The sequence below is a fragment of the Ranitomeya variabilis genome, chromosome 4 (assembly GCF_051348905.1).
Source record: "Ranitomeya variabilis isolate aRanVar5 chromosome 4, aRanVar5.hap1, whole genome shotgun sequence".
Classification (NCBI taxonomy): domain Eukaryota; kingdom Metazoa; phylum Chordata; class Amphibia; order Anura; family Dendrobatidae; genus Ranitomeya; species Ranitomeya variabilis.
The window spans coordinates 416,007,049-416,033,419 of NC_135235.1; the positions used below are offsets into that span (position 1 = coordinate 416,007,049).

A 26,371-nucleotide genomic window follows, 5' to 3' on the forward strand; every position below is an offset into this window, starting at 1 on the left:
ATCAGTATTTGTAAGCCAAAACCAGGAGTGGAACAATTAGAGGAAAAGTATAATAGAAACATATGCACCACTTCTGCATTTATCACCCACTCCTGGTTTTGGCTTACAGATACTGATGTAGAATACTGACCAAATACTGCTAGTGTGACGGCAGCCTTAAGGTGTATGGACACGCCAAAAATCGCCAAATGCACCACAGGGACTTTTCTGGCAGCGTCTTCTCACCCTTGAGGGCACAGATGGGGGCTGGTTGGCCGCTGAAATCTGTGGCTTTCACAACCTCATGGTACAACCTGATGTGCCAATTTCTACCAGCCAATGCACCGCAGTGGGCGCAAGTCGCATACATACACATTGTTCTATCAGGCTCTCGTGTACGCAGGACAATGACCAGTGGTGGCCAGGATGACCGCTGAGACACTTTGGGTTTTCACATGGTGGCTCAGTGGTTAGCACAGTTGCACTGCAGCGCTGGGGTCCTGGGTTCAAATCCCACCAAGGATAACATCTGCAAGGAGTTTGTATGTTCTCTCTGTGTTTGCGTGGGGTTCCTCCCACATGCCAAAGACCTAGTGATAGGGAATCTAGATTGTGAGCCGCAATGGGCACAGTGCCGATAATGTCTGTAAAGTGCTGCGGAATTAATGGTGCTATATAAGGGAGTATAATGTTAATACTACATGCGATCACCCAAGAGATAAGTGGTTTGCTCTTTTGTCAGCTGATCACCAGCAGATTACTGCACACCACACATAGGTGATGGAAATAGCTGCAGTACAGTCCTGGAGCCCGGCAGAGATCTATGCCTAGCATGCATTACCCGCAGCATCATGGGAGTTGTAGTTTCCCACCAGCTGGAGACCACTGGGTGCAGACCAGTAAGCACTATGATATGATGCCCATTCTCTGGCCTGGGGTACAGAGCACTGCACTCACACTGTAAGGCTCGCTTTACGGTCACCGCACACTGTGCTGCACTGACCTCACCCTCCAGTACTTGCATCGAGTCTTCCTGCCTGGGTGTACCAACATGGCTGCACCAGGCGGAAATGACGCACGTTCCGGAACGGAAGACGATAGAGCACGGCGGGGCGTGTCCAGCCATCATTCGCCATTCCTGAGGGTGGGAGTTGTAAGAGCGGGGAACCGAACCGGCAGCGGTAAGTGTTCTGCTCACATGGGTGCGGCGGTGACAGCTGACTGAGAGCTCCCTGAGCCGGGATGGTGGAGTGTCACCACCTGGTCCTGCGCCGCAGGGAGGCTCCGGGTTCTCCCACATGATATATACGAACAGTGCCGGTGTTACCCGCCACTGCTCACTGTTGGCGGCATCCTGCCCGGTACCGCTCTTCTACCGATATACGTACACCCTGCATTATACACCCTATATACGGATACACGCTATATTATACACCCTATATACGCTATATTATGCACCCTATATACGCTATGTTATACACCCTATATACGGATACACCCTGCATTATACACCCTATATACGGATACACGCTATATTATACACCCTATATACGCTATGTTATACACCCTATATACGGATACACCCTGTATCATACACCCTATATACGGATACACCCTGTATCATACACCCTATATACGGATACACCCTGTATCATACACCCTATATACGGATACACCCTATATACGGATACACCCTGTATCATACACCCTATATATGGATACACCCTGTATCATACACCCTATATACGGATACACCCTGTATCATACACCCTATATACGGATACACCCTGTATCATACACCCTATATACGGATACACCCTGTATCATACACCCTATATACGGATACACCCTGTATCATACACCCTATATACGGATACACCCTGTATCATACACCCTATATACGGATACACCCTGTATCATACACCCTATATACGGATACACCCTGTATCCTACACCCTATATACGGATACACCCTGTATCATACACCCTATATACGGATACACCCTGTATCATACACCCTATATACGGATACACCCTGTATCATACACCCTATATACGGATACACCCTGTATCATACACCCTATATACGGATACACCCTGTATCATACACCCTATATACGGATACACCCTGTATCATACACCCTATATACGGATACACCCTGTATCATACACCCTATATACGGATACACCCTGTATCATACACCCTATATACGGATACACCCTGTGTCATACACCCTATATACGGATACACCCTGTGTCATACACCCTATATACGGATACACCCTGTGTCATACACCCTATATACGGATACACCCTGTGTCATACACCCTATATACGGATACACCCTGTGTCATACACCCTATATACGGATACACCCTGTATCATACACCCTATATACGGATACACCCTGTGTCATACACCCTATATACGGATACACCCTGTGTCATACACCCTATATACGGATACACCCTGTGTCATACACCCTATATACGGATACACCCTGTGTCATACACCCTATATACGGATACACCCTGTATCATACACCCTATATACGGATACACCCTGTAGTATAGCCCAGAGCTGGTTTCGCAATTCTGTTGGCTGTCATTGCAGTCAGCAGTTAGTGCCTTGGCTCATACTGTACAGGCAAGCTGCAGAAGTGTGAATGATGCTGCAGACTGTAACAGGCTGTAAGTCAGGGTCAGTACATGAAGGACGCATCACTCAGCGTTATATGTGGCTGTGTGCCATGCCCTGCATGCTCGCTGCACCTCATATGATCTGCATGCTCGCTGTGCCCCCGCCCGTGCTTTCTGTGTGATCTGCGTGCTCGCTGCACCCCTTGTCATCTGCATTCTTGCTGTGATCTGCGTGCTCGATGCACCCCTTGTCATCTGCATTCTTGCTGTGATCTGCGTGCTCGCTGCACCCCGTGACATCTGCATTCTTGCTGTGATCTGCGTGCTCGCTGCACCCCGTGACATCTGCATTCTTGCTGCACCCCTTGTCATCTGCATTCTTGCTGTGATCTGTGTGCTCGCTGCACACCATGTCATCTGCATTCTTGCCGTGATCTGCGTGCTCTCTGCACCCCGTGTCTTCTGCATTCTTGCTGTGATCTGCGTTCTCGCTGCACCCCTTTTCATCTGCATTCTTGCAGTGATCTGCGTGCTTGCTGCACCCCTTGTCATCTGCATTCTTGCAGTGATCTGCGTGCTTGCTGCACCCCTTGTCATCTGCATTCTTGCTGTGATCTGCGTGCTCGCTGCACCCTGTGTCATCTGCATTCTTGCTGTGATCTGCTTTCTCGCTGCACCCCTTGTCATCTGCATTCTTGCTGTGATCTGCGTGCTCGCTGCACCCCGTGTCATCTGCATTCCTGCTGTGATCTGCGTGCTCGCTGCACCCCGTGTCATCTGCATTCTTGATGTGATCTGCGTGCTCGCTGCACCCCTTGTCATCTGCATTCTTGCTGTGATCTGCGTGCTCGCTGCACCCCGTGTCATCTGCATTCTTGATGTGATCTGCGTGCTCGCTGCACCCCGTGTCATCTGCATTCTTGATGTGATCTGCGTGCTCGCTGCACCCCTTGTCATCTGCATTCTTGCTGTGATCTGTGTGCTCGCTGCACCCCGTGTCATCTGCATTCTTGATGTGATCTGCGTGCTCGCTGCACCCCGTGTCATCTGCATTCTTGATGTGATCTGCGTGCTCGCTGCACCCCTTGTCATCTGCATTCTTGCTGTGATCTGCGTGCTCGCTGCACCCCGTGTCATCTGCGTGCTCGCTGTGATCTGGGTGCTTTCTCCACCCCATGTGATCAGGGTGCTGGCTGTGATCTGGGTGTTTGCTCCACCCCATGTGATCAGGGTGCTGGCTGGACCCCTGCTGCTGCCTGATCTTCGTGCTTGCTCGTACAATTTTAGCAGCAGTGACCTGAAGAATGAAAAGCTGTCAATCTTGTGCATTGCTTTTCTAATGCCTTCTTAAGTCCTTGTGTACATGGTGAGAGGGAACCCCGCTGTCCTGCCGACATGTATGTGTTGCGGCTACCTTCCAGCTACACCTGACATGATTCCTGTTTAACGGAAAAAAACCAAACCTGGTTCATACAGGGATTGTCCGCCCCTAAACCTTTATCGCCTGCCTTCTAGATAACACATTTTAGACTGCTGAAGATCTGACTTTTGCCCCCCCCCCCCCCCCCCCCCCCCACTGATCTCAGGTACAAGGTGTCCTAGATGTGCAGTTATGTGATGGTCGCACACAGTGGCTGCTCATCTGTCGTCTGTTGCTCTTTTTATGGCACACGGATGGGAGGCATTTAGCTCTTGAATGTTGATAGAAAATAAGCAGAAGATGGTGCAAAGGTTTGTCGTGCCTTGTAAAATGAAACGGACAAGATTTGTGCGCAGCAGTATATAGAGGCACCTCGCCTTTACATCTTTACAGTAGTCTGCTTAAAGGGTCTGTCCACCTCTTGACAGCCAGGTAAATTGCCCATAATTTAAAAAAAACAAAAAACATCTCTTTACCTCCCGGACCACCAGCATGGCACTAAATAGTTAATGTTGCGGTGCATGGTGGGGTTCCCCTTTGGGGGGCTTCTGTCTGTAATTTCACCCTGAATTGAGCCGATGCCCAGTGCTGTGCCAATGCCCTGTCTGCCCTGTGCCATTGCTCATTTTGCCAGTCACTTCTGTACCCACACGGGTGCGCGCAGGGCGGGGGAGGAACGCTGCTGTACTTCCTCTTTCAGGGGAAATCCTGTGACCTTGCTGCAGTCATTTACACTACTGGGGCCGGCTCATTGTCTGCTGCCCTATCGCAGTGCCGGGTGCTTGTATCTGATGAATGTCCTGAATGTGAAACCTCACCCTATGGCAGGGCCATGTGCCAGTCGGCACCATACAGATATATAGTGAGTATACTTGCTAGCCCGATTCTTTCGCTTAGTAAATCTACTTCCCCCAATGCTTCACATTTATCTGCTGACAGTTTCCAGTTTTAGGTGTTTGATTGTTAATTGCTATATGAATGAAAGCTTCTACAAGTTTTGTTTCCGTTCTTCGTGATTTCCCAGATGTTTGCTTGCTGTCATTGAATGAGGACACTAGTAGGACTAGGTTTACCTTAAGGCTAGCATTGTAAACCCCTGATAAAAGGGATCCTGCAGGGAACCTCTGACAGAGGCCTGCACTTCAGTGAAGCCAATGAAGTCACTGTGGACCCCGAGTGGCCTCCGTCCCGGCAGTATTCATCTTTTTCGTACATGCACAATAACGTTTTAGCAATAATCACTATTGACATTTGCTCAGGGCTGTAATGTTGGTAAAACTGTTTCTTTTTCCCTATCCTTAATAAAGGGCGCCCTCTCTGAAACATGGCTGAACACGAACCCACTTCAGAGCAACTTGCACAGATCGCAGCAGAGAATGAGGAGGATGAGCATTCTGTGAACTACAAGCCTCCAGCACAGAAAACCATCCAGGAGATACAAGCTCTGGACCAGGATGATGAGAGCCTGCGGAAGTACAAAGAGGCTCTGCTGGGCCCTGTTCCTAGCACACTGGGTAAGTCCAGCCACTTTAAAAGGGATCTGTCTCCGGCTTTATGCCAATTGGAATGCAGCATATAATGAGGTCAGAGCCCCTGATTCCAGCATGGATCATTCAGTGGGGTCTTTACTATAGTTTTGATGCTTAATCTGTTGCAGCTCTGTTACTCTTCTCAATAATCTATGTCAAGCCCCGCTTATGCAGTATATTGACAGCTTTCTGATGACACTGCATAGGCAGAAAGCTGCTAATCCGTGGTGGGATTCGTGTGTAGCCAGAACTCATAAATATGGAGGACTGCATAACAGGAGCTCATAGCTGCAACAGATAAGTGTTTTGTCAAAACTACAGCAAGCAGCCCATTAAGTGACACAGCAGCAAAAACTTGGCAATATATTTTATTCGGACTCACATGACAGCACCACGAGAGAGGGGATCCACCCCTTAGGAACAGGAAACCCACAGATACAAAAGGGCGGCACCTCTCCCACGTATCAGTTGGTTTCCTGTTCCTAAAGGGACGGGATCCTGCAGAATTTACAAAAGGATCCCAGGCCGGCCGGCCGACTCAGGTAGCGGGGGGGTCTCCTACCTCGGCCGGTGCGGAGATCCTGGAAGATGTCACGGTGGCCCTGGCAGGGCTGCACGGCAGTGACTTTCGTCAGGGAGCGGCCACCGGTGGTGTCCTGTCTCCGGGACCAGCGCTGGGTGAGTATGTCCCCTGGGTCTCCTCTTCCCGGTGCAATGGTGTGGCTGGGGGCTCTGTGTACGGCGGCGCATTTGGTGGCACCACCCTGTGTGCTGCTGGTTTGCCGGTGTCCCACGCCGTTCCAAGCGCCGACAGGAATCGCTGGGAGCCCGGGTGATGTCGGGGGCGGAGCCGGCAGTCACTTCCGGGTTTTCGGGGTCCCGCGCATGCGCGATGTATCCAAGATGGCGGCGCCCACCGGTAATTGCACGCCGCTTGCATTCGGACCCCGGAGATGACCTCCTGCACCTGGGGGGAAGCAGGCAGCAAATCAGAGGAGCACTGGGCATATCTGCTGACCGGAGGAGGGGTTATAAGAAGAACTCCGGATCGTGGTTCCTTGCTTCTGACCTCATATTGTGAGTATGGAGGACGAGCATATACAGCAGCCTCAGCTGCTGGAAGAGGTGTCTCAGAAGCCTAAAGGAAAGGAACGCGACAGAGGGAGTAGTGAATCTGGCCGCAAAAGCTCCTCCAGACAGGGGTCTGGAGCATCAGCCAGGAAGAATCCCCCTCATATTCCGGTACCTTTCTTTGGGCAGCCGCTGGTAAGTGATCTTCGTGAAAGTTCACCCAGTGACGTGATTCCCCTCATATGTTTTATTATAGGGGAAGAAATGTGTCAGTAAGGCGAAACACAGAGAATGCGGCATCTGCAGGGTTCCCTTACCTGATTTGTGCCCTAAAAAAACTATGTGCCCCCTGTATCCAGCAGACGGTGAGGTCTCAGGAAGGGGGAGGGGGTGAGAGCATTATATCTACATAGATTAGATTGCCTTACTTGCCCCCTCAGGTAGCGGAGGAATCCCTTACTATGGCCGCAAGCCTAAAGGAGATGGTCAGGATGGAAGTCAAACAGTCCATAAAGTGCCTATCTCAAGCGGGAAGTTCTAAATATAAAGCTCCATTGTTCTCCGATTCTTCAGTGGATGAGGATAGGGAGGAAGTTTTCTCTGGTTCAGCTGCATCTTCCTCTTCCTCGGACGAAGATGCCGCTCGCTTCTGTCTAAACCTTGAGAGGATAGATAAGTTAGTTAAAGCGGTCAGAGGAACAATGGGCATAACAGAACCCAAACCCCAACTTTCCAAAGAGGAAATTGTTTAGTGGACTGGAGCAAAAGAAACGTAGAGTTTTTCCGCTCAATGAAAAAATTCAAGAACTTATTAATAAGGAGTGGAAGAAGCCTGAGAAAAAAGGTTCCTTACCACCAGCACAGAAACACAGGTATCCCTTTGATGATCCAGCAGTCATCAATTGGGAAAAAGCCCCTAAATTGGATGCGGCAATAGCCAAGGTGGCGAAACGAGCCTCTCTTCCCTTCGAGGATATGGGAACCCTAAAGGACCCCCTTGATAGGAAGGCGGACCCTTTTCTAAAGGGTACCTGGGAAATGTCGGCCGGTTCCTTGAGACCTGCGGTAGCTTCAACTTGTACAGCGAGATCAATGATGGTTTGGCTGGATCAGTTAGAGACCCAGTTGAAAGAGGGAGCTTCACGGGACTCTATTCTTACTGCTTTACCGGTGATTCAGGAGGCAGCTGCCTTCTTGTCGGATGCTTCCATTGACTCTGTTAAAATGGCTGCTAGGGCAGCAGGATTCTCGAATGCGGCTAGGAGAGCCCAATGGTTAAAATGCTGGCCAGGTGATATACAACCGAGATCAAAGCTTTGTGCCATTCCGTGCAAAAAAGAATATTTACTCGGGTCCACCTTGTATGAACTAGAAAAAGCAGGAGACGACAAAAAGAAGTTCCCTAATCTATTTGGATCCTATCGTCGTCCCTTTAATAAAAAGCGATTTGGTCGCAGAAGAAAGCGTGCCTTTTCACCTATAAGAGATTGGTCTAGATGGGATGATAGACGTAGAAGAGGTACAGGATATATGTTCCATCGTTCCTCAAAGGAGAGGAAGAAGGAGGACAAATGACTAAGAATTCCGGTGGGGGGGTAGACTATTGCAGTTCTATTCAGAATGGTCAGAGATCACAAATAGTGTTTGGGTACAAAACACTATTTCTCAGGGTCTCACACTTGAGTTTTACCGTACCCCACGGGATAATTTTAAGTTAACTCCTTTGCGTTCTTCTCCCCTGGAACAATCTGCTCTAGAGCAAGAGGTGTGGTCTCTTTGCTCTAAGAATGTCCTTATAGAGGTTCCAAAGTCTGATAGAGAGAAGGGATTTTATTCTCCCCTGTTTCTGATTCAGAAACCTGATAAGACTTATAGGACCATTATAAATCTCACACATCTTAATAGTTATCTGGTTAAACATACCTTTAAGATGGAATCCATCAACTCAACAATAACAATGCTGTTCAAAAATTGTTTTATGGTGGTAGTCGATTTAAAAGATGCCTATTATCATGTGCCCATTCATGAAGATTTCCAGCAGTTCCTGAGGGTAGCAGTATTAATGGGGGGTGTAGTTCACCATTTTCAGTACAGACCACTTCCCTTCGGTATAACTTCTGCCCCTAGAGTATTCACAAAAATAGTTGCGGAGGTTATGGCTCATTTGCGGGAATCTAATATTCTTATTGTTCCCTACCTTGATGATTTCCTCATAGCAGGGAACTCAGTGGAACACTGTTTGTCCCAATTAGAGTTAAATTGGAACTCCTGGACTGGATAATTAATTATGAAAAATCCCGGTTGCAGCCCCTAAAAATTCCAAAGTTTTTAGGGTTGTTGTTAGATTCAACTACACAACAGTGTCTCCTTCCAGAAAATAAATTAAATCAGATTCAAGATCAGGTATTAAAGGCGATTAATACACCCTCTATGTCCCTTCCACAAGCTATGTCCCTGCTGGGGTCCTCCACATCTTGCATCCCAGCTGTAAGATGGGCACAATTTCATTCTAGACCCCTTCAAAAAGATGTGTTGATTAATGACAAAATCTTGAGGGGTGTATTAGGGGAAAAAATAACCTTGAAACCGGCAACTATTGAATCCCTAAATTGGTGGCTGTATAGGGATAATTTGTCGGCAGGAGTCCCTGGATAATAGATATATTGTGGGTGATAACTACGGATGCTAGCTCATCAGGGTGGGGGCTCACATGGATGACATTGTGATTCAGGGTCAATGGGAATCATACACAACGTCTTCATCCAATCAGAGGGAATTATTGGCAATTGAATTGTCAATTAAAAAACTCCTCATGTATCTGCAGGGCCACCACGTCAGGATCCTCTCGGACAACCAGGTGGCAGTCGCCTATATAAATCATCAAGGTGGAACACGTTCCGAGACTCTGATGCAGGTCACAGATCGCCTGTTCCAGATGGCAGAAGCGAATTTTCAATCTTTGCTCTCCACATCAGAGGAAAGGAGAATATAAAAGCGGACTTTCTCAGCCGCAATATACTAAGACAAGGGGATGGTCTCTAAATGGAGACTTCTTCAAGCAGATTGTCCGCCGATGGGGTCGGCCAGTGGTGGACCTATTTGCTACAAAAGACAACAGAAAGTAAAAGACTTTTGTTCTCTGAATCCCAGGGAAAATCCGCTAGCAGTGGATGCATTCCTCATAAAATGGGATTTTACTCTGGCTTACGCCTTCCCACCATTGAACCTTTTAACCTCTAGTGGTGAGGAAAATCAGAGAAGATCGTGCGAGGGTCATTCTGATTGCTCCTTTCTGGCCCAGGAGAACCTGGTTCGCATGGCTCAGGACAATGTCGGTAGGCGATCCCTGGGTGCTACCAGACATCCCAAATTTACTTTTCCAGGGGCCGGTATTCCATCCACAAGTGAAGGCACTCCATTTAACGGCTTGGAGTTTGAGCGTTCGTTATTAAAAAATAAAGGCTTCTTCTCTAATTTGGTTGATACCCTTTTAAAAAGTAGAAAGCAGATAACGAGAATCTACTCTAGAACCTGGAGAAAGTTCCTGACTTCCTCAGATTTTAACATCAGTGAAGGAGTACCGATACGCCAAATATTAGAATTTCTGCAGAGGGGGTTAGAGTTAAATCTCTCCACAAGCACACTGAGAGTACAGGTATCAGCACTTGGTGCCCTGTTCTCGTGTAATATTGCTAACAATCATTGGGTGTCGAGATTCATTAAGGCAGCCGGTAGAGCTAGACCGTTACATAAAAATAAAATGGTACCGTGGGACTTAAATCTAGTCCTTTCTTCTCTAACAAAAGACCCCTTCGAGCCCTTAAATGAAGCCTCAATCAAAATGTTATCTCTCAAAACAGCTTTTCCGATAGCTATAACATCAGCTCGCAGAATAGGAGACATCCAGGCGCTTTCTAGACTTCCCCCGTATACAGAATTTTTACAGGATTTATGAGTTATCTTCAGGCCAGACCCAGCCTACTTTCACAGATCGCAGGAGATAGTTTTACCTTCATTTATCCCTAATCCTTCTAACCCTAAAGAAAATGAAGTCCATACATTAGATGTTAGGAGATGCCTTTTACAATATATTTCAGTTACTAATGACTGGAAGAAAGATGATGCACTATTCCTATCCTTCCAAGGTCCTAGGAAAGGGGTTAGAGCGTCAAAATACACACTAGCTAAATGGATTAGGGAGGCTATCTCTCTGGCTTACACGGCAGGTGGGGGTCCAGCTTCGCAGAATCTGAGGGTGCATTCCACCCGAGCCATGGCATCATCCTGGGCGGAAAGGTCTGGAGTGTCAATCGACCAGATATGTAAGGCGGCCACATGGTCATCCCCTTCCACCTTTTTCAAACACTATCGGTTGGACTTGGGGTTTTCCTCAGATCTCCCCTTCGGGTTAAGGGTGCTGCAGGCTGTGGTCCCTCCCTAAAATGGCTTACATCTCTGTAAATCTCTCGTGGTGCTGTCATGGGAGTTCGAATAAAGCATTAAGCTACTTATGGGTAGCGGCATTTTTCGGAGGCCCATGATAGCACCCTTAATTCCCTCCCTATTCACGTGGGGGTTGCACTTCCTTTAAGTATTTATAAAAAAAAAAAAAAAAAAAAAGGGTGATTTTCTCACGTGTGATATCTGGATTGTTACTTTATTAAAGATATTGTATTTAACTATATAATGTTGTGTTTGCTTGTCATTAACTGCGGTAGTCCTCTCAGGCTCTGTAATACAACTGATACGTGGGAGAGGTGCCGCCCTTTTGTATCTGTGGGTTTCCTGTTCCTAAGGGGCAGATCCACTCTCTCGTGGTGCTGTCACGGGCCTCCGAAAAATGCCGCTACAAGTAAGTAGCTTAACCCCTTCGCGACATGCGCCGTACTAGTACTGCGCTGCCGGCACTGCATTTGTGCCAGCCGCAGTACTAGTACGGCGGATCGATCACCGCGGTCTCGCGCTGAGCGCCGCGGTGATCGGGTGCGGGTGTCAGCTGTATATGACAGCTGACACCCCGCAGCAATGCCCACGATCGGCGCTAGCGCCGATCGCGGGCATTTAACCCCTCTGATGCCGCTGTCAGTAGTGACAGCGGCATAGAGGTGGATCGCGCAGGGACGGGGGCTCCCTGCGCTCTCCCACCGGAGCAACGCGATGAGATCGCGCTGCTCCGGTGATCCGGAAGGAGTCCCCGGATCCAAGATGGCCGCGGGACTCCTTCCGGGTCATTTACTGACCTGGGTTGCCGGCGCCTGCTGAGAGTTCCTAATAGCAGGCGCCGGCAAGCCTCTGTAAGTTGCCTGTCAGATCGTTGATCTGACAGAGTGCTATGCACACTGTCAGATCAACGATCTGATCTAAAACAGTGATGTCCCACCCTGGGACAATGGTAAAAAGGAAAAAAAAAAATACAATGTATAAAAAATAAAATAAAAAAATCCCCAAATAAAGAAAAAAAAAAAACATTTCCCAGTAAATCCATTTATTTTTGTAAATAACAAAAAAAACAATAAAAGTACACATATTTGGTATCGCCGCGTCCGTAACGACCCGCTCTATAAAACTATCCCACTAGTTAACCCCTTCAGTGAACACCGCAAAAAATAAAAATAAAAAACAAGGCAAACAACAACGCTTTATTATCATACAGGCGAACAAAAAGTGGAATAACACGCGATCAAAAAGACGGATATAAATAACCATGGTACCGTTGGAAACGTCATCTTGTCTCGCAAAAAAAAAGCTGCCATACAGCATCATCAACAGAAAAATAAAAAAGTTATAGCTCTCAGAATAAAGCGATGCAAAAATAATTATTTTTTTATATAAAATAGTTTTTATTGTGTAAAAGCGCCAAAACATAAAAAAATTACGTAAATGAGGTATCGCTGTAATCGTACTGACCTGAAGAATAAAGTTGCTTTATCAATTTTACCACACGTGGAACGGTATAAACGCCCCCCCCTAAAAGAATTTCAGAAATTGCTGTTTTTTGTTCATTCTGCCTCCCAAAAATCGGAATAAAAAGCGATCAAAAAATGTCATGTGCCCGAAAATGGTACCAATAAAAACGTCAACTTGTCCTGCAAAAAATAAGATCTCACATGACTCTGTGGGCCAAAATATGGATAAATTATATCTCTCAAAATGTGGTGATTCAAAAACTATTTTTTGTAATAAAAAGCGTCTTTTAGTGTGTGATGGCTGCCAACCATAAAAATCCGCCAAAAAAACGCTATAAAAGTAAATCAAACCCCCCTTCATCACCCCCTTAGTTAGGGAAAAATAATAAAATTTTAAAAAATGTATGTATTTCCATTTTCCCATTAGGGTTAAGGCTAGGGTTAGGGCTAGGGTTAGGGTTGGTATTAGGGCTAGGGCTGGGGTTAAGGTTGGGGTTGGGGTTTCAGTTATAATTGGGGGTTTCCACTGTTTAGGCACATCAGGGGCTCTCCAAACGCGACATGGCGCCCGATCTCAATTCCAGCCAATTCTGCTTTTAAAAACTAAAACAGTGCTCCTTCCCTTCCGAGTTCTCCTGTGCGCCCAAACAGTGGTCCCCCCCCCAACATATGGGGTATCAGCGTTCTCAGGACAAGTTGGACAACAACTTTTGGGGTCCAATTTGTCCTGTTACCCTTGGGAAAATAAAAACGTGGGGGCTAAAATATCATTTTCGTGGAAAAAAATATATTTTTTATTTTCACGGCTCTGCGTTACATACTGTAGTGAAACACTTGTTGGTTAAAAGTTCTCACAACACATCTAGATAAGTTCCTTGGGGGGTCTAGTTTCCAATATGGGGTCACTTGTGGGGGGTTTCTACTGTTTAGGTACATCAGGGGCTCTGCAAATGCAACATGACACCTGCAGACCAATCCATCTAAGTCTGCATTTCAAACGGCGCTCCTTCCCTTCCGAGCTCTGCTGTGCGCCCAAACAGTGGTTCCCCCCCATGTATGGGATATCAGCGTACTCAGGACAAATTGGACAATAACTTTTGTGGTCCAATTTCTCCTGTTACCCTTGGGAAAAAAAAAATTGCGGGCTTAAACATCATTTTGTGGAAAGAAAAAATGACTTTTTTAATTTTCACAGCGCTACATTCTAAACTTTAGTGAAACAATTGGGGGTTAAAATTGCTCACCACACATCTAGATAAGTTCCTTAGGGGGTCTTCTTTCCAAAATGGGGTCCATTGTGGGGGGTTTCCACTGTTTAGGCATGTCAGGGGCTCTCCAAACGCGACATGGGTTCCGATCTCAATTCCAGCCAATTTTGCATTGAAAAGTCAAACGGCGCTCCTACCCTTCTGAGCTCTGCCATGTGCTCAAACAGTGGTTTATCCCCATATATGAAGTATCAACGTACTCAGAACAAATTGCACAACAACTTTTGGTGTCCAATTTATCCTGTTACCCTTGGGAAAATAAAAAATTTGGGGCAAAAAGATCATTTTTTGTGAAAATTAATATGACATTTTTTTTACGGCTCTACGTTATAAACTTCTGTGAAGCACTTGGAGGTTCAAAGTGCTCACCACACATCTAGATTAGTTCCTTAGAGGGTCTACTTTCCAAAATGGTGTCACTTGTGGGGGTTTCCACTGTTTAGGCACGTCAGGGGCTCTCCAATCGAGCCATGGGTTCCGATCTCAATTCCAGCAAATCTTGCTTTGAAAAGTCAAATGACGCTCCTTCCCTTCCGAGCTCTGCCATGTGCCCAATCAATGGTTTACCCCAACATGTGGGGTATCGGCGTACTCAGGACAAATTGTACAATGACTTTTCTGGTCCAATTTCTCCTGTTACCCTTGGTAAAATAAAACAAATTGGATCTGAAGTAAAAATTGTGTGAAAAAAAAGTTAAATGTTCAATTTTTTTTAAACATTCCAAAAATTTCTGTGAAGCACCTGAGGGGTTAATAAACTTTTTGAATGTGGTTTTGAGTACCTTGAGGGGTGCAGTTTTTAGAATGGTGTCACTTTTGGGCATTTTCTGTCATATAGACCCCTCAAAGTCACTTCAAGTGTGAGGTGGTCCGTAAAAAAAATGGTTTTGCAAATTTTGTTGCAAAAATGAGAAATCGCTGGTCAATTTTTAACCCTTATAACTCCCTAACAAAAAAAAATTGTTTCCAAAATTGTGCTGATGTAAAGCAGACATGTGGGAAGTGTTGTTTATTAACTATATTATGTGATATAACTCTCTAATTTAAGGGCATAAAAACTAAAAGTTTGAAAATTGCTAAATTTTCATAATTTTCGACAAATTTTTGTTTTTTTTCACAAATAAATGCAAGTCATATCGAAGAAGTTTTACCACTATCATGAAGTACAATATGTCACGAGAAAACATTGTCAGAATCAGCAGGATCCGTTGAAGCGTTTTAGAGTTATGACCTCATAAAGTGACAGTGGTCAGAATTGTAAAAATTGGCCCTGTCACTTAGGTGAAAACAGGCTTCGGGGTGAAGGGGTTAATGCTTTCTTTATGTCAAAACTAAGCACAGCCTTGTCCAAATCCTAATCTGCAGGAAGTTTGTACTGTATGCCTGTTGTCCCTGTCCACACCTAAGACGCCTCCTTCATCCCGTCTTGTGTGAGAGAGGGGGGACGAGCGATTGATTGCAGGCTATGGAAGAAACCATAACTAATGTAGCTTTTTCTTTCCTATTAGATCACAGCGCTCCAAATGTTGTTGTCACCAAACTGACCCTGGTGTGTGCCGATGCTCCCGGCCCCCTGCAGTTGGATCTAACAGGTATGTGAGCCTTTGTGAATCGGACAGTGCGCATAGTCATGGCTTCATCACACTCGAGGGTCTGACCTTAATTGTTTTCTGTACACATCAGGAGACCTTGAGAAGTTTAAGAAGGAATCGTTCACCCTTAAAGAAGGGGTTGAGTACAGAATCAAAATCAGCTTTAAGGTGAGGATGCTGAATGCTAGGTGCGAGGTTCTGGAGATGTCAGTCGTCATATAATGAAACTTCCATTGTTTTTTTGGGCTTACAGGTTAACAAGGAGATAGTGTCCGGACTGAAATATCAGCAGCAGACGTACAGGAAAGGTGTAAGATGTAAGTGTTCATATACATCCATTCTACCTCTGAGTTCAGCTTCCTCACTTCATATGATGCGGTCAGACATCTCATCTGATTTTGGGGACAATCTAATGTACATAAGGGCGGTCTGATCTTCCCTCAGAAGTTAAAGGGAACTTTTCACCATGAAGAGAAGATGCAGTCCAATCTGCAGGCATGATGTTATATGGCAGGAGGAGCGGAGTAGATTGATATATAGCTTTGTGAGAAAAGATTCAGAATAACCCGTGTTGTAGTCATTTAATCATGTACTCTTTCTGGGGTTTTGGGTCCAGAGGGCGGTCTGATCAGTGACTGAAAGCTCTTCTTGTATAAGTGTGTATAGAGATGGCTGTCAGTCAGTAATAGGCCCAAAATCCCAGAAAGAGCAGAGGATTAAATAATGGAAACACGGGTTATACTGAATCTTTTCTCACAAACCTATGTATCAATCTACTCCTCTCCCCCTGCTCTATATCATGGTGACTGTATTCCCTTTATGATAGGTTACCTTTAAAGGGAATCTATCATCAGTTTTTTGCTATTTTAATTTGAGAGTAGCATAATGTAGAGGCTGAGAGCCTGATTTCAGTAATGTGTCACTTACAGGGCTGCTTATTGTAGCTTCAATAAAATCACTGTTTTATTAGTAGGAGATTATCACTAGCGGACTAGTTGTCTGGTGCCATGTAGTCCTCCTGCTCTTGAGTAACCGCATTGAAACCACTGATTCTCAGCTTTCTGCCTATGCACAGTGTATACCGAAAGCTGCCAATCAGGGGTGTGGGCGGGGTTATACAGAGCTCCGCATTAGAGAACTTCTAGATCTGCAGCACCGAAAACCGTGATCACCGAGGTCCCCGGCAGTTTTTAAATTAAGTAATAGTTTTAAATGCTGCAGTGTTTCTGAGTCAAACATACCTGGCTGAGGTCATACAGTCAGTGCCTGATACATGGTGCTTGTGGATCGGGCAGCATGTATCATAAGTCAGGTTCACAATAAGTATGCGTCTTACAGGTAAGTGTCCTGTGCAGCCAAGACACTGGCACACCTGTAAGAGTTGATCCCTGATCTTGGCAGTTGTGAAACATTAGTCAGAATTGGGGGAATGATTAAAAAAGTTCTTTGTGTTGTTATACTTTGCCTTGTTCTGTGCGCTGCTTGTGGGTCGGTGAATGAAAACTATCATTAATTACAGTGAGAGTCTGAGAACCTGTTTTGTGTGACACAGGAGAGAGCTAAGACAGACATAATGACCCGTGCCCAGATCCATCGTGTTACTGGTAGGCTGTGGTTACATGTAGGCTTGTGGCTCAAGTTCTAGACTAGTGTGTAGTCATTGAGCTGTCGGCAACCACACTAATGAAAGCTTTTTATTTCTTCTAGTGGACAAGACAAACTATATGGTCGGAAGTTACGGCCCCCGTGCGGACGATTATGAATTTCTCACTCCGATCGAGGAAGCGCCCAAGGGTTTGTTGGCCAGAGCCTGTTACAATATGAAGTCTCTTTTCACTGACGACGATAAGACCAATCACCTCTCCTGGGAGTGGAACCTCAACATCAGTAAAGATTGGAAGAACTAGGTCTGCCCAGAGAATACCCCCTTTGGGGTCTGTAACACCCCTCTGTCGTCCTACTCTCTGAGAGAAGCTGCCGGATTGTCTCCCAACTCTGTACCATGTGGTGTTCCCCCTCACAAGCTCCTACCCATGCTCCTGTAAGAAATGCCAAGTGGGCTTGCCGTTTCTGCCTGGTGTGGGCACTGTTTGCCTTGCCCTGTGTTATGTATACTGCAGGATGACTGGGAGAGGGAGTGTTCCCTATCTGCTCACGTTATCGTGCCGGCTTAGTCAAGGTGCCTGGCCTCAGAATTGGCAGCCAGTTTGGGCTGGGAATTTATTCCAGGGACTTCTTTCTGTTTCTTCTTCTCTCCCGTTTATTCCACCTCATGGCCGCCTTATGATCATTGCCTGGTCCATCATTTCTGCCAATGATTCTTTTTTTTTTTTCAATCACTTCTCGTAGCCGTGTTGCCTTAATGATTTTGCGTTTGTTGCAGTCGGGCAGTGCCCAATGCCCCACTGGTGTAATGTGTGCCTCGTTTCAAAGTCCGCCTGCTGCAGTGTAACACCCTGGAATGGGGTGACCACACTCGCAAGTTCCTAAGCTGCTTGTATTGCCGCGATGAGATCGCTTTTGAAGGCACTTCTCTGTATATCCTGAAGGTTTGTTTTTCCCTCCAGCTCAGATTACTATAGGACCAAACGTAAGATGAAACATTGTTCTGTGTCAATCCTCTATCCATGGGCAGCAGGGGCTGGATTGCCCACTCTCCAGTATCTGGGCTTAGTTGTGTGATGTGCCAGTGTATTGAGACCCGCCAGTACAGAGCTGCTTGTCTGTAGTCAGCCTGCTTCACCATGCACAATGTCCTTATGGCATTTCCAGTAGAGCGATACACCGTTATTAACTCTAGTACTGACATATGAATGTGGGGTTTTAGCTCAGACGGGCGGCTTTCCACCCAGGGGAGATGTCCAAGTTGTGAAAGTGCTCTTCCTTGGGATTACCAATATTTATTGCCTTGATCATACTCCCAGATGCGCCATTCCACCCTGGGGACTCCTGGGGTATCTGTATTGTTGCAGCCTGGAGAGTCTTTGTGGAAGTGGGGGGGTCGTTTCTCACGGACAGAGAAGAAAATTTGTGGTTTATTTTGTTTTGTATTTTGTCTGTAACATTTCTCAGAAGCCAGAATAGCATGATACAGCGGTCATCTGCTTCCTTTTTCTGAAATAAAGTGATTCCAACTGGCCACACGATGTCTCCCGTTCCTATGTTCCATCTTTGCTCCTCCTGAGACGTTACCCTGCTGATAATATCATGGCATGCAACCATGAAACTGTATGTATGTGCCGCCCTCCCCAAGATGACCCTGTAAGTAAGCTCTGCAAATACCAGCAGGGGGCGCTGTAAAGCTACACTTGACTAAAGGGAAGGTGCCATAAAAATAAATGACAATGTAAAGTTTTCATTTTTAATCTTTTTTTTTTTTTAAATATTAACATCTGTTGTTTGTTTTGTTGTTGTTTTTTAAATCAAATCATTTTTATTGTTAAATCCAAACACAAATTTTCCATCTTTGAAATATCACAAATGACATAATAATTGCATAGTGTAATACATGAACTAAGGCTTCTTTTACACTTGCCGTTATTTTGCGGCCCCAATAACGGGCCGCAAAAGTCACGGCAAGTGAAAAAGAAGCCTAAGTAACTCTACTTTATTTCCCTATCCCACCATAAACCCAAACCCCAACATTCCAGAGAGAACCATTTTCATTTTCAGAGCAGTTCTAGAATAATGGAGTATAAAATTTGTAGAAAGGGAGAAGAAGGAAAAAGAGGACTAACAAGATGGCATTGTAAATATTCTCTCTCTAAATAGAAGATTTGTGGCCCACCCTGGCATATCCAACAAAGGACTCCATATCATTGCAAATTTGCCAGGAGACTTACTTATATGATAGACTCTTCTTTCCACCAGATTATATTATTTATCCCTTGTTGTAGTTCTCCCATTGATGGAGGTTGCGTCTAACTAATGAAATGCAAGAAGTTTACGTGCTTGAAATAAGATACGAGAGAGAGGGGCAAGTTGAGATCCCCTCCATCTTCAAATAATCCCAATATACATATACGGAGATCTGTTAACAATTTCACTCCATACACCCTCTCTATCAAGGAGACGGGCCCATCTTGGAGTGAGGTTACCCGTCTACATTCCCACATCCTATGCATCATACGTGCAATCCCACACGTAAGACATTTTTCATCATGGCGATATCATTATCTTGTGTAAAAATCTTGGGGTTTTGTATACTCTGTGAATTAGATATAGTTGAGATCCTTTGGGCCTCACAGGGAGATAATTTGGAAACAGTTTCTAGAATCTCTCTCCATTACTCCATCGATATAGGGCCTACATCCGCCTCCCATTTAGCTGTAACTGTCAGGGGGTTATTAGTTGGGATGACAATAGGCACGTATATATGGTAGAAATGAAACCCTTTGTATGACCCGTAGATGCAGTAGTATCTATTAGGGGATGATGATGTGTGCTGAGATCCAACAGACCCGATTGAGCTGAAAGCATATCAGATTTGTAGGTATTGGTAAAAAGTGTTGCGGGATAAATTGAATTCTTCATGGAGCTGTTGAAAACTTTTAAGGACTGAGTTTGCAAATAATTGTTCTATCGACCAGATCCCTTTTTGCTCCCAATCAGAAAAACCCTTTAACTTAGATACTTCACCCAACTTGGGATTATGCCGTAGTGGTGTGTATTTAGTGAATCCCGTAATATTCAATGTGGGAGTAAGAGGGTCCTCTCCGGGAGAAATCCCAAACTCCAGAAGACAGAGGTGAGGCCCATTTCATATTCTATAAAACAAGAGCACCCGACCTGCCCATGTCATCTCTACTTCTCCATCCATAGAGGTGTAATTGGGATGCAATAAAATACCGCCAAACCACCCTCATCCTTATTACGTTGGAAACGTTGTAGTTTTATTTGAGCATAGTGTTTACCCCATATTCCCTGAACATGGTTTCTATTTTATGACATATGGAGGGAGGAAGCCAACAAGGAGCATTAAGTAGCACATATAACAATTGTGGCATAAGGATCATCTTGATAAGATTTCCTCTACCTATAACGCTGGGTGCCCGCGAACCAGAACTAGCAGCACTTTGGATGCAGCTTATGTTCGCTGCGTTCAAAGCGCTGCCATCTATTGAACGCAAGTAAATCCATATGTGTTCACTGAACCATGCGGATTCATCGCGTCCTCTGCGGGTGATCTGCAGGCGCACATACACGCATAATGGACATGGGATTTCTAGCAATCCCATCCCCTACGCTGTAACATCTGGCTGCTGCTGGTTTGATGCTGCATAAATACACAGCGTCCAACCTGCATCAATTACTGAATGTGTGCACATACCCTAACTGATAGTGGGAGGTTGGACCATGCATTCACCTTAGTTCTAAATTTGGCTAACAAACGGTCTGCATTTAATGTTCCATATTAAAGGGTCTGCGTTTAATGTTCCATATTCTTTTGGCTTGGTACTGACACTTATTCCCAAGTATTTAAACTTGTCTACAATTTGTAACTGACATTGTTCCACTATCGGAGAAGGGGGCAGAGAGGGTCTACTGGCATCAGGACAAATTTATTCCAAATAATTGATAAACCTGATAACCTTCCGAAGTCTGTTATGATTTATATTATTGGACTGATTGAGGATTTTACGTTATGTATGAAAAGCAGCATATTATCTGCATAGAGACTCACCTGCTCCTCTATTTCTCCACATTTAAACCCAGTAAAATCTCTTGACTCTCTTAGGCGACAAGCCAAGGGTTCACAACTGTGCCTCGGTAATCAGCGCTGAAATCTCATCTCTCAAGATCTTGGTCCCGAGATAACCATCAGCGCATGCGCCACTCTCGGCGGTGGCCAAATTCCCGGAGACCAGCGCAAGTGGAACCCTGGAGATGCCGGGGCTCTGGCCTGTCGCAAAATGTTGACAGAGCCCCGGGCAGCGCCGGACACCCACTGTGTGGGTGTATACATATACAGTACAGACCAAAAGTTTGGACACACCTCCTTTAAAGATTTTTCTGTATTTTCATGACTATGAAAACTACGTTCACACTGAAGGCATCAAAACTATGAATTAACACATGTGGAATTTTATACTTAATTTCAGTTGTTTTCACACTCTTTTGTTATGTCGTATATTCTAGGTTCTTCAAAGTAGCCACCTCTTGCTTTGATGACTGCTTTGCACACATTCAGTGTGAATGTACAATTTTCATAGTCATGAAAATACAGAAAAATCTTTAAATGAGGTGTGTCCAAACTTTTGGTCTGTACTGTGTGCGTGTATGTATGTGTGTATATATATATACAGTGCCTTGCAGAAGTATTCGGCTCCCTGGAACTTTTCAACCTCCCACATATCATGCTTTAAACATAGATACATTTTTGGTGAAGGATCAACAACAAGTGGAACGCAATTCTGAAGTTGAACGAAATTTATTGGTTGTTTTAAGTTTTTGTTGAAATTCAAAAACTGGAAAGTGGGGCGTGCAATATTATTTGGCCCCTTTGCTTTCAGTAGTTCATTGTGGATTTCTGAATGATCCAATGTTGTCCTAATGGTACTGTCACACAGTGGCACTTTGGTCGCTACGACGGCACGATCCGTGACGTTCCAGTGATATCCATACGATATCGCTGTGTCTGACACAGTACTGCGATCAGGGACCCCGCTGAGAATCGTACGTCGTAGCAGATCGTTTGAAACTTTCTTTCGTCGTCAAGTGTCCCGCTGTGGTGGCATGATTGCATCGTGTGACAAAGGTTGTATACGATGTGCGCACAGTAACCAATGGCTTCTACATCGCAAATACATCATGAAATTATCGCTCCAGCGCCGTGTATTGCAACGTGTGACCGCAATATACGACGCTGGAGCGATAATCAAGCGACGCTGCAACGTCACAGATCGTGCCGTCGTAGCGACCAAAGTGCCACTGTGTGACAGTACCCTAAATGCCTAATGATGATAAATATAATCCACCTGTGTGTATTAAGTCTCCGTATAAATGCACCTGCTCTGTGATAGTCTCAGGGTTCTGTTTGAAGCACAGAGAGCATCATGAAGACCAAAGAACACAACAGGCAGGTCCGTGATACTGTTGTGGAGAAGTTTAAAGCCGGATTTGGATGCAAAATGATTTCCAAAACTTTAATCATCCCAAGGAGCACTGTGCAAACAATCATATTGAAATGAAGGAGTATCATACCACTGCAAATCTACCCGGTCGTCCCTCTAAACTTTCATCTCAAACAAGGAGAAGACTGATCAGAGATGCAGCCAAGAGGCCCATGATCACTCTGGATGAACTGCAGAGATCTACAGCAGAGGTGGGACAGTCTGTCCATAGCAAAAGAAAACAGAGAAGGAAGGTCATAAATGGGGATCACCACGCAATAGATTTGAAAACAATGTAAACACAGCTTTATTAATAACTAATCACCAATATGAAACATGCATATAAGAAAAACACGCACATTTAAAAACAATTAAAAAAAGGTAACATACTTGTTCCTTTAAAACAAAGCCTACAATAAGACTTAACACCTGCGCCAAGACACACAGTCAGATCTGTGTGAGCGGGTGCCTGTATGGACACCACTAAGCATGCACTAAAGAATTGTAGTATACAGGGACAGATCCATAAGTTGTCATTGTGGAAGGGCAAAAATGAAGTAGACAACCAACCTGCCTGACCCAGGCATGGTAAACACCAATATACACTTTGATAAACACATTAAATAGCAAGATAACCTGGGTACATATATACAAAATGTTTTAGCCCAAATCACTACCCCCACATGGGCTAAAAAATAAGCCCAGATGTAAAGAGCCCTGTATGCAACCGCTCACATACTATACCATGAGCCCATCCCTAGCCGTGCACAGCCTGATGGCAAAAAGATAGCAGCAAATAACATAGGCGCAGGTGGAGCGGAGACCCAACGCGTGTCGCCACGCAAAGGTGGCTTCGTCAGGGACCCCTGACGAAGCCACCTTTGCGTGGCGACACGCGTTGGGTCTCCGCTCCACCTGCGCCTATGTTATTTGCTGCTATCTTTTTGCCATCAGGCTGTGCACGGCTAGGGATGGGCTCATGGTATAGTATGTGAGCGGTTGCATACAGGGCTCTTTACATCTGGGCTTATTTTTTAGCCCATGTGGGGGTAGTGATTTGGGCTAAAACATTTTGTATATATGTACCCAGGTTATCTTGCTATTTAATGTGTTTATCAAAGTGTATATTGGTGTTTACCATGCCTGGGTCAGGCAGGTTGGTTGTCTACTTCATTTTTGCCCTTCCACAATGACAACTTATGGATCTGTCCCTGTATACTACAATTCTTTAGTGCATGCTTAGTGGTGTCCATACAGGCACCCGCTCACACAGATCTGACTGTGTGTCTTGGCGCAGGTGTTAAGTCTTATTGTAGGCTTTGTTTTAAAGGAACAAGTATGTTACCTTTTTTTAATTGTTTTTAAATGTGCGTGTTTTTCTTATATGCATGTTTCATATTGGTGATTAGTTATTAATAAAGCTGTGTTTACATTGTTTTCAAATCTATTGCGTGGTGATCCCCATTTATGACCTTCCTTCTCTGTTTTCTTTTGCTATACATATTGTTGGTCAGGGTTATGATCCCACTGTCTATACCGTGGTGCCCCCTCAAACTTATATGATTAGACAGTCTGTCCATAGGGCAACAATCAGTTGTACGCTGCATAAAACTGGTCTTTATGGAAGAGTGGCAAGAAGAAAGCCATTTCTCAAAGATATTCCTAAAAAGTGTTGTTTAAAGTTTGCAACAAGCCACTTGGGAGACACACCAAACGTGCAAGAAGGTGCTCTGGTCAGATGAAACCAAAATCAAACTTTTTGGCAACTGCCAAACGATATGTTTGGCGTAAACGCAACACTGCTCATCACCCTGAACACACCATCCCCACTGTCAAACATGGTGGTGGCAGCATCATGGTTTGGGCCTGCTTTTCTTCAGCAGGGACTGGGAAGATAGTTTAAATTGATGGGAAGATGGATGGAGCCAAATACAGGACCATTCTTGAAGAATACCTGTTGGAGTCTGCAAAAGACCTGAGACTGGGACAGAGATTTGTCTTCCAACAAGACATTGATCTCAAACATAAAGCAAAATCTGCAATGGAATGGTTCACAAATAAACATATCCAGGTGTTAGAATGGCCAGATCAAAGTCCAGACCTCAATCCAATCGAGAATCTGTGGAAAGAGCTGAAAACTGCTGTTCACAAACGATCTCATCAAACCTCACTGAGCTCGAGCTGTTTGCCAAGGAGGAATGGGCAAGAATTTCAGTCTCTCGAAGTACAAATCTGATAGAGCCACACCTCAAGGGACTTGCAGCTGTAATTGCAGCAAAATGTGGTGCAACAGAGTATTAAGTTAAAGGGGCCGGATAATATTGCACGCCCCACTTTTCAGTTTTTGAATTTCCACAAAAATTTAAAATAACCAATAAATTTCGTTTAACTTCACAATTGTGTTCCACTTGTTGATTCTTCACCAAAAATTAACATTTGGTATCTTTATGTTTGAAGCATGATATGTGGGAAAAGGTTGAAAAGTTCCAGGGAGCCGAATACTTTCGCAAGGCACTGTATAAGGCTGCAGAGTTCAGGTCAGGAGACCCTTGGCCAATCATTATATATAGCTATATATAGCTATTTCTGTCTGCCTACCCAAGATAATCTCCTTATTCTACCCTATCCAGACATACTCTAGTGTAATTATTTGCACTTTAAGGATTTGTTATTTAACATGGACCTTCTATGTATGCTGTCTATATTTGACTCTCCCCATCCGTCCTGACCACTAGGAGTAATTAAACAATCTAATGCATCCGCACTTGGTGACTACGAATATTCTTTGTGTTGATTATATATATATATATATATATATTTATATATATATATATATACACATATATATATATATATATACACATATATATATATATATATATATATATATATATATATATATATATATATATATATACCGTATTTTCCGGCGTATAAGACGACTGGGCGTATAAGACGACCCCCCAACTTTACCAGTTAAAAAATAAAATCTTCTTAAAAGTTGGGGGTCTTCTTATACACCGTATGTCGTCTTATAGGGCCGGTGAATATGTGCCTTTTGGGGGGGGGGGGAGTGATCCTGATGAGGACGAGGGGGCGTCTCACAGGAAAGTGAGTATCCCCCATTACCTTATCATAGCGCTGCAGCGTGGGGTCTCTGTGCTGGGAGCGGCGGCTGCTGTGCTGTGGCGGCTCCTCTTCTGCAGTGTGGGGCCTCTGGTGCTGTGGGGCAGTGGCGGCGGCGTATCTTCATGCAGTCGGGGCTCCTCCGGCATCTCAGCCTGGAAGCCCCGCCGGCAACTCCATCGGTACAATGCGGTCAGGTGGCCTCCGGGAAGATGGCCGCTGCTCAGATTCAGATCTCGTCCCGAGATCTCGGGAGACGAGATCTGAATCTGAGCAGCGGCCATTTTCCCGGAGGCAGCTCAATAGGTGCGATGCGGTGGCCCGGCCGCTGGGGGCTGTGCATGCTCAGATTCAGATCTCGTCCCGAAATCTCGGGACACGAGATCTGAATCTAAGCAGCGGCCATTTTCCCGGAGGCCAGCGCATTACACCGATGGAGTTGCCGGCGGGGCTTCTAGGCTTTGAGATGCCGGAGGAGCCCCGACTGCATGAAGATACGCCACCGCCCCACAGCACCAGAGGCCCCACACTGCAGAAGAGGAGCCGCCACAGCACAGCACAGCAGCCGCCGCTCCCAGCACAGAGACCCCACGCTGCAGCGCTATGATAAGGTAATGGGGGATACTCACTTTCCTGTGAGACGCCCCCTCGTCGTCATCAGGATCACTCCCCCCCCCCCCACCCACCATATACACCCGGCGTACAAGGCGATTCCCGGCGTACAAGACG

General features: G+C 45.3%; 1 protein-coding gene across 2 annotated transcripts; it reads left to right on the top strand.

Moving 5' to 3' along the window:
- The first annotated feature begins 966 nt into the window (after positions 1–966).
- ARHGDIA (Rho GDP dissociation inhibitor alpha) lies at positions 967–18,545 on the top strand. 2 transcript variants are annotated; one of them, XM_077251319.1, is made up of 6 exons: positions 967–1,160; positions 5,346–5,552; positions 15,321–15,404; positions 15,496–15,572; positions 15,658–15,721; positions 17,112–18,545. In XM_077251319.1, the coding sequence occupies exons 2-6, from the start codon at positions 5,363–5,365 to the stop codon at positions 17,309–17,311; spliced, it is 615 nt and encodes a 204-aa protein (XP_077107434.1). In that variant the 5' UTR covers positions 967–1,160; positions 5,346–5,362; the 3' UTR covers positions 17,312–18,545. The 2 variants fall into 2 exon arrangements, with proteins under 2 accessions (XP_077107434.1, XP_077107435.1); XM_077251320.1 differs by lacking the exon at positions 967–1,160 and adding an exon at positions 4,772–4,900.
- Positions 18,546–26,371: the final 7,826 nt, after the last annotated feature.

Coding starts and splice junctions, on each gene's coding strand:
- ARHGDIA (XM_077251319.1), top strand. CDS start 5,363: ATGGCTGAACACGAACCCACTTCAGAGCAACTTGCACAGATCGCAGCA. Junction 5,553..15,320: donor CCCTGTTCCTAGCACACTGG/GTAAGTCCAGCC, acceptor CTTTCCTATTAG/ATCACAGCGCTCCAAATGTT. Junction 15,722..17,111: donor GTACAGGAAAGGTGTAAGAT/GTAAGTGTTCAT, acceptor TATTTCTTCTAG/TGGACAAGACAAACTATATG.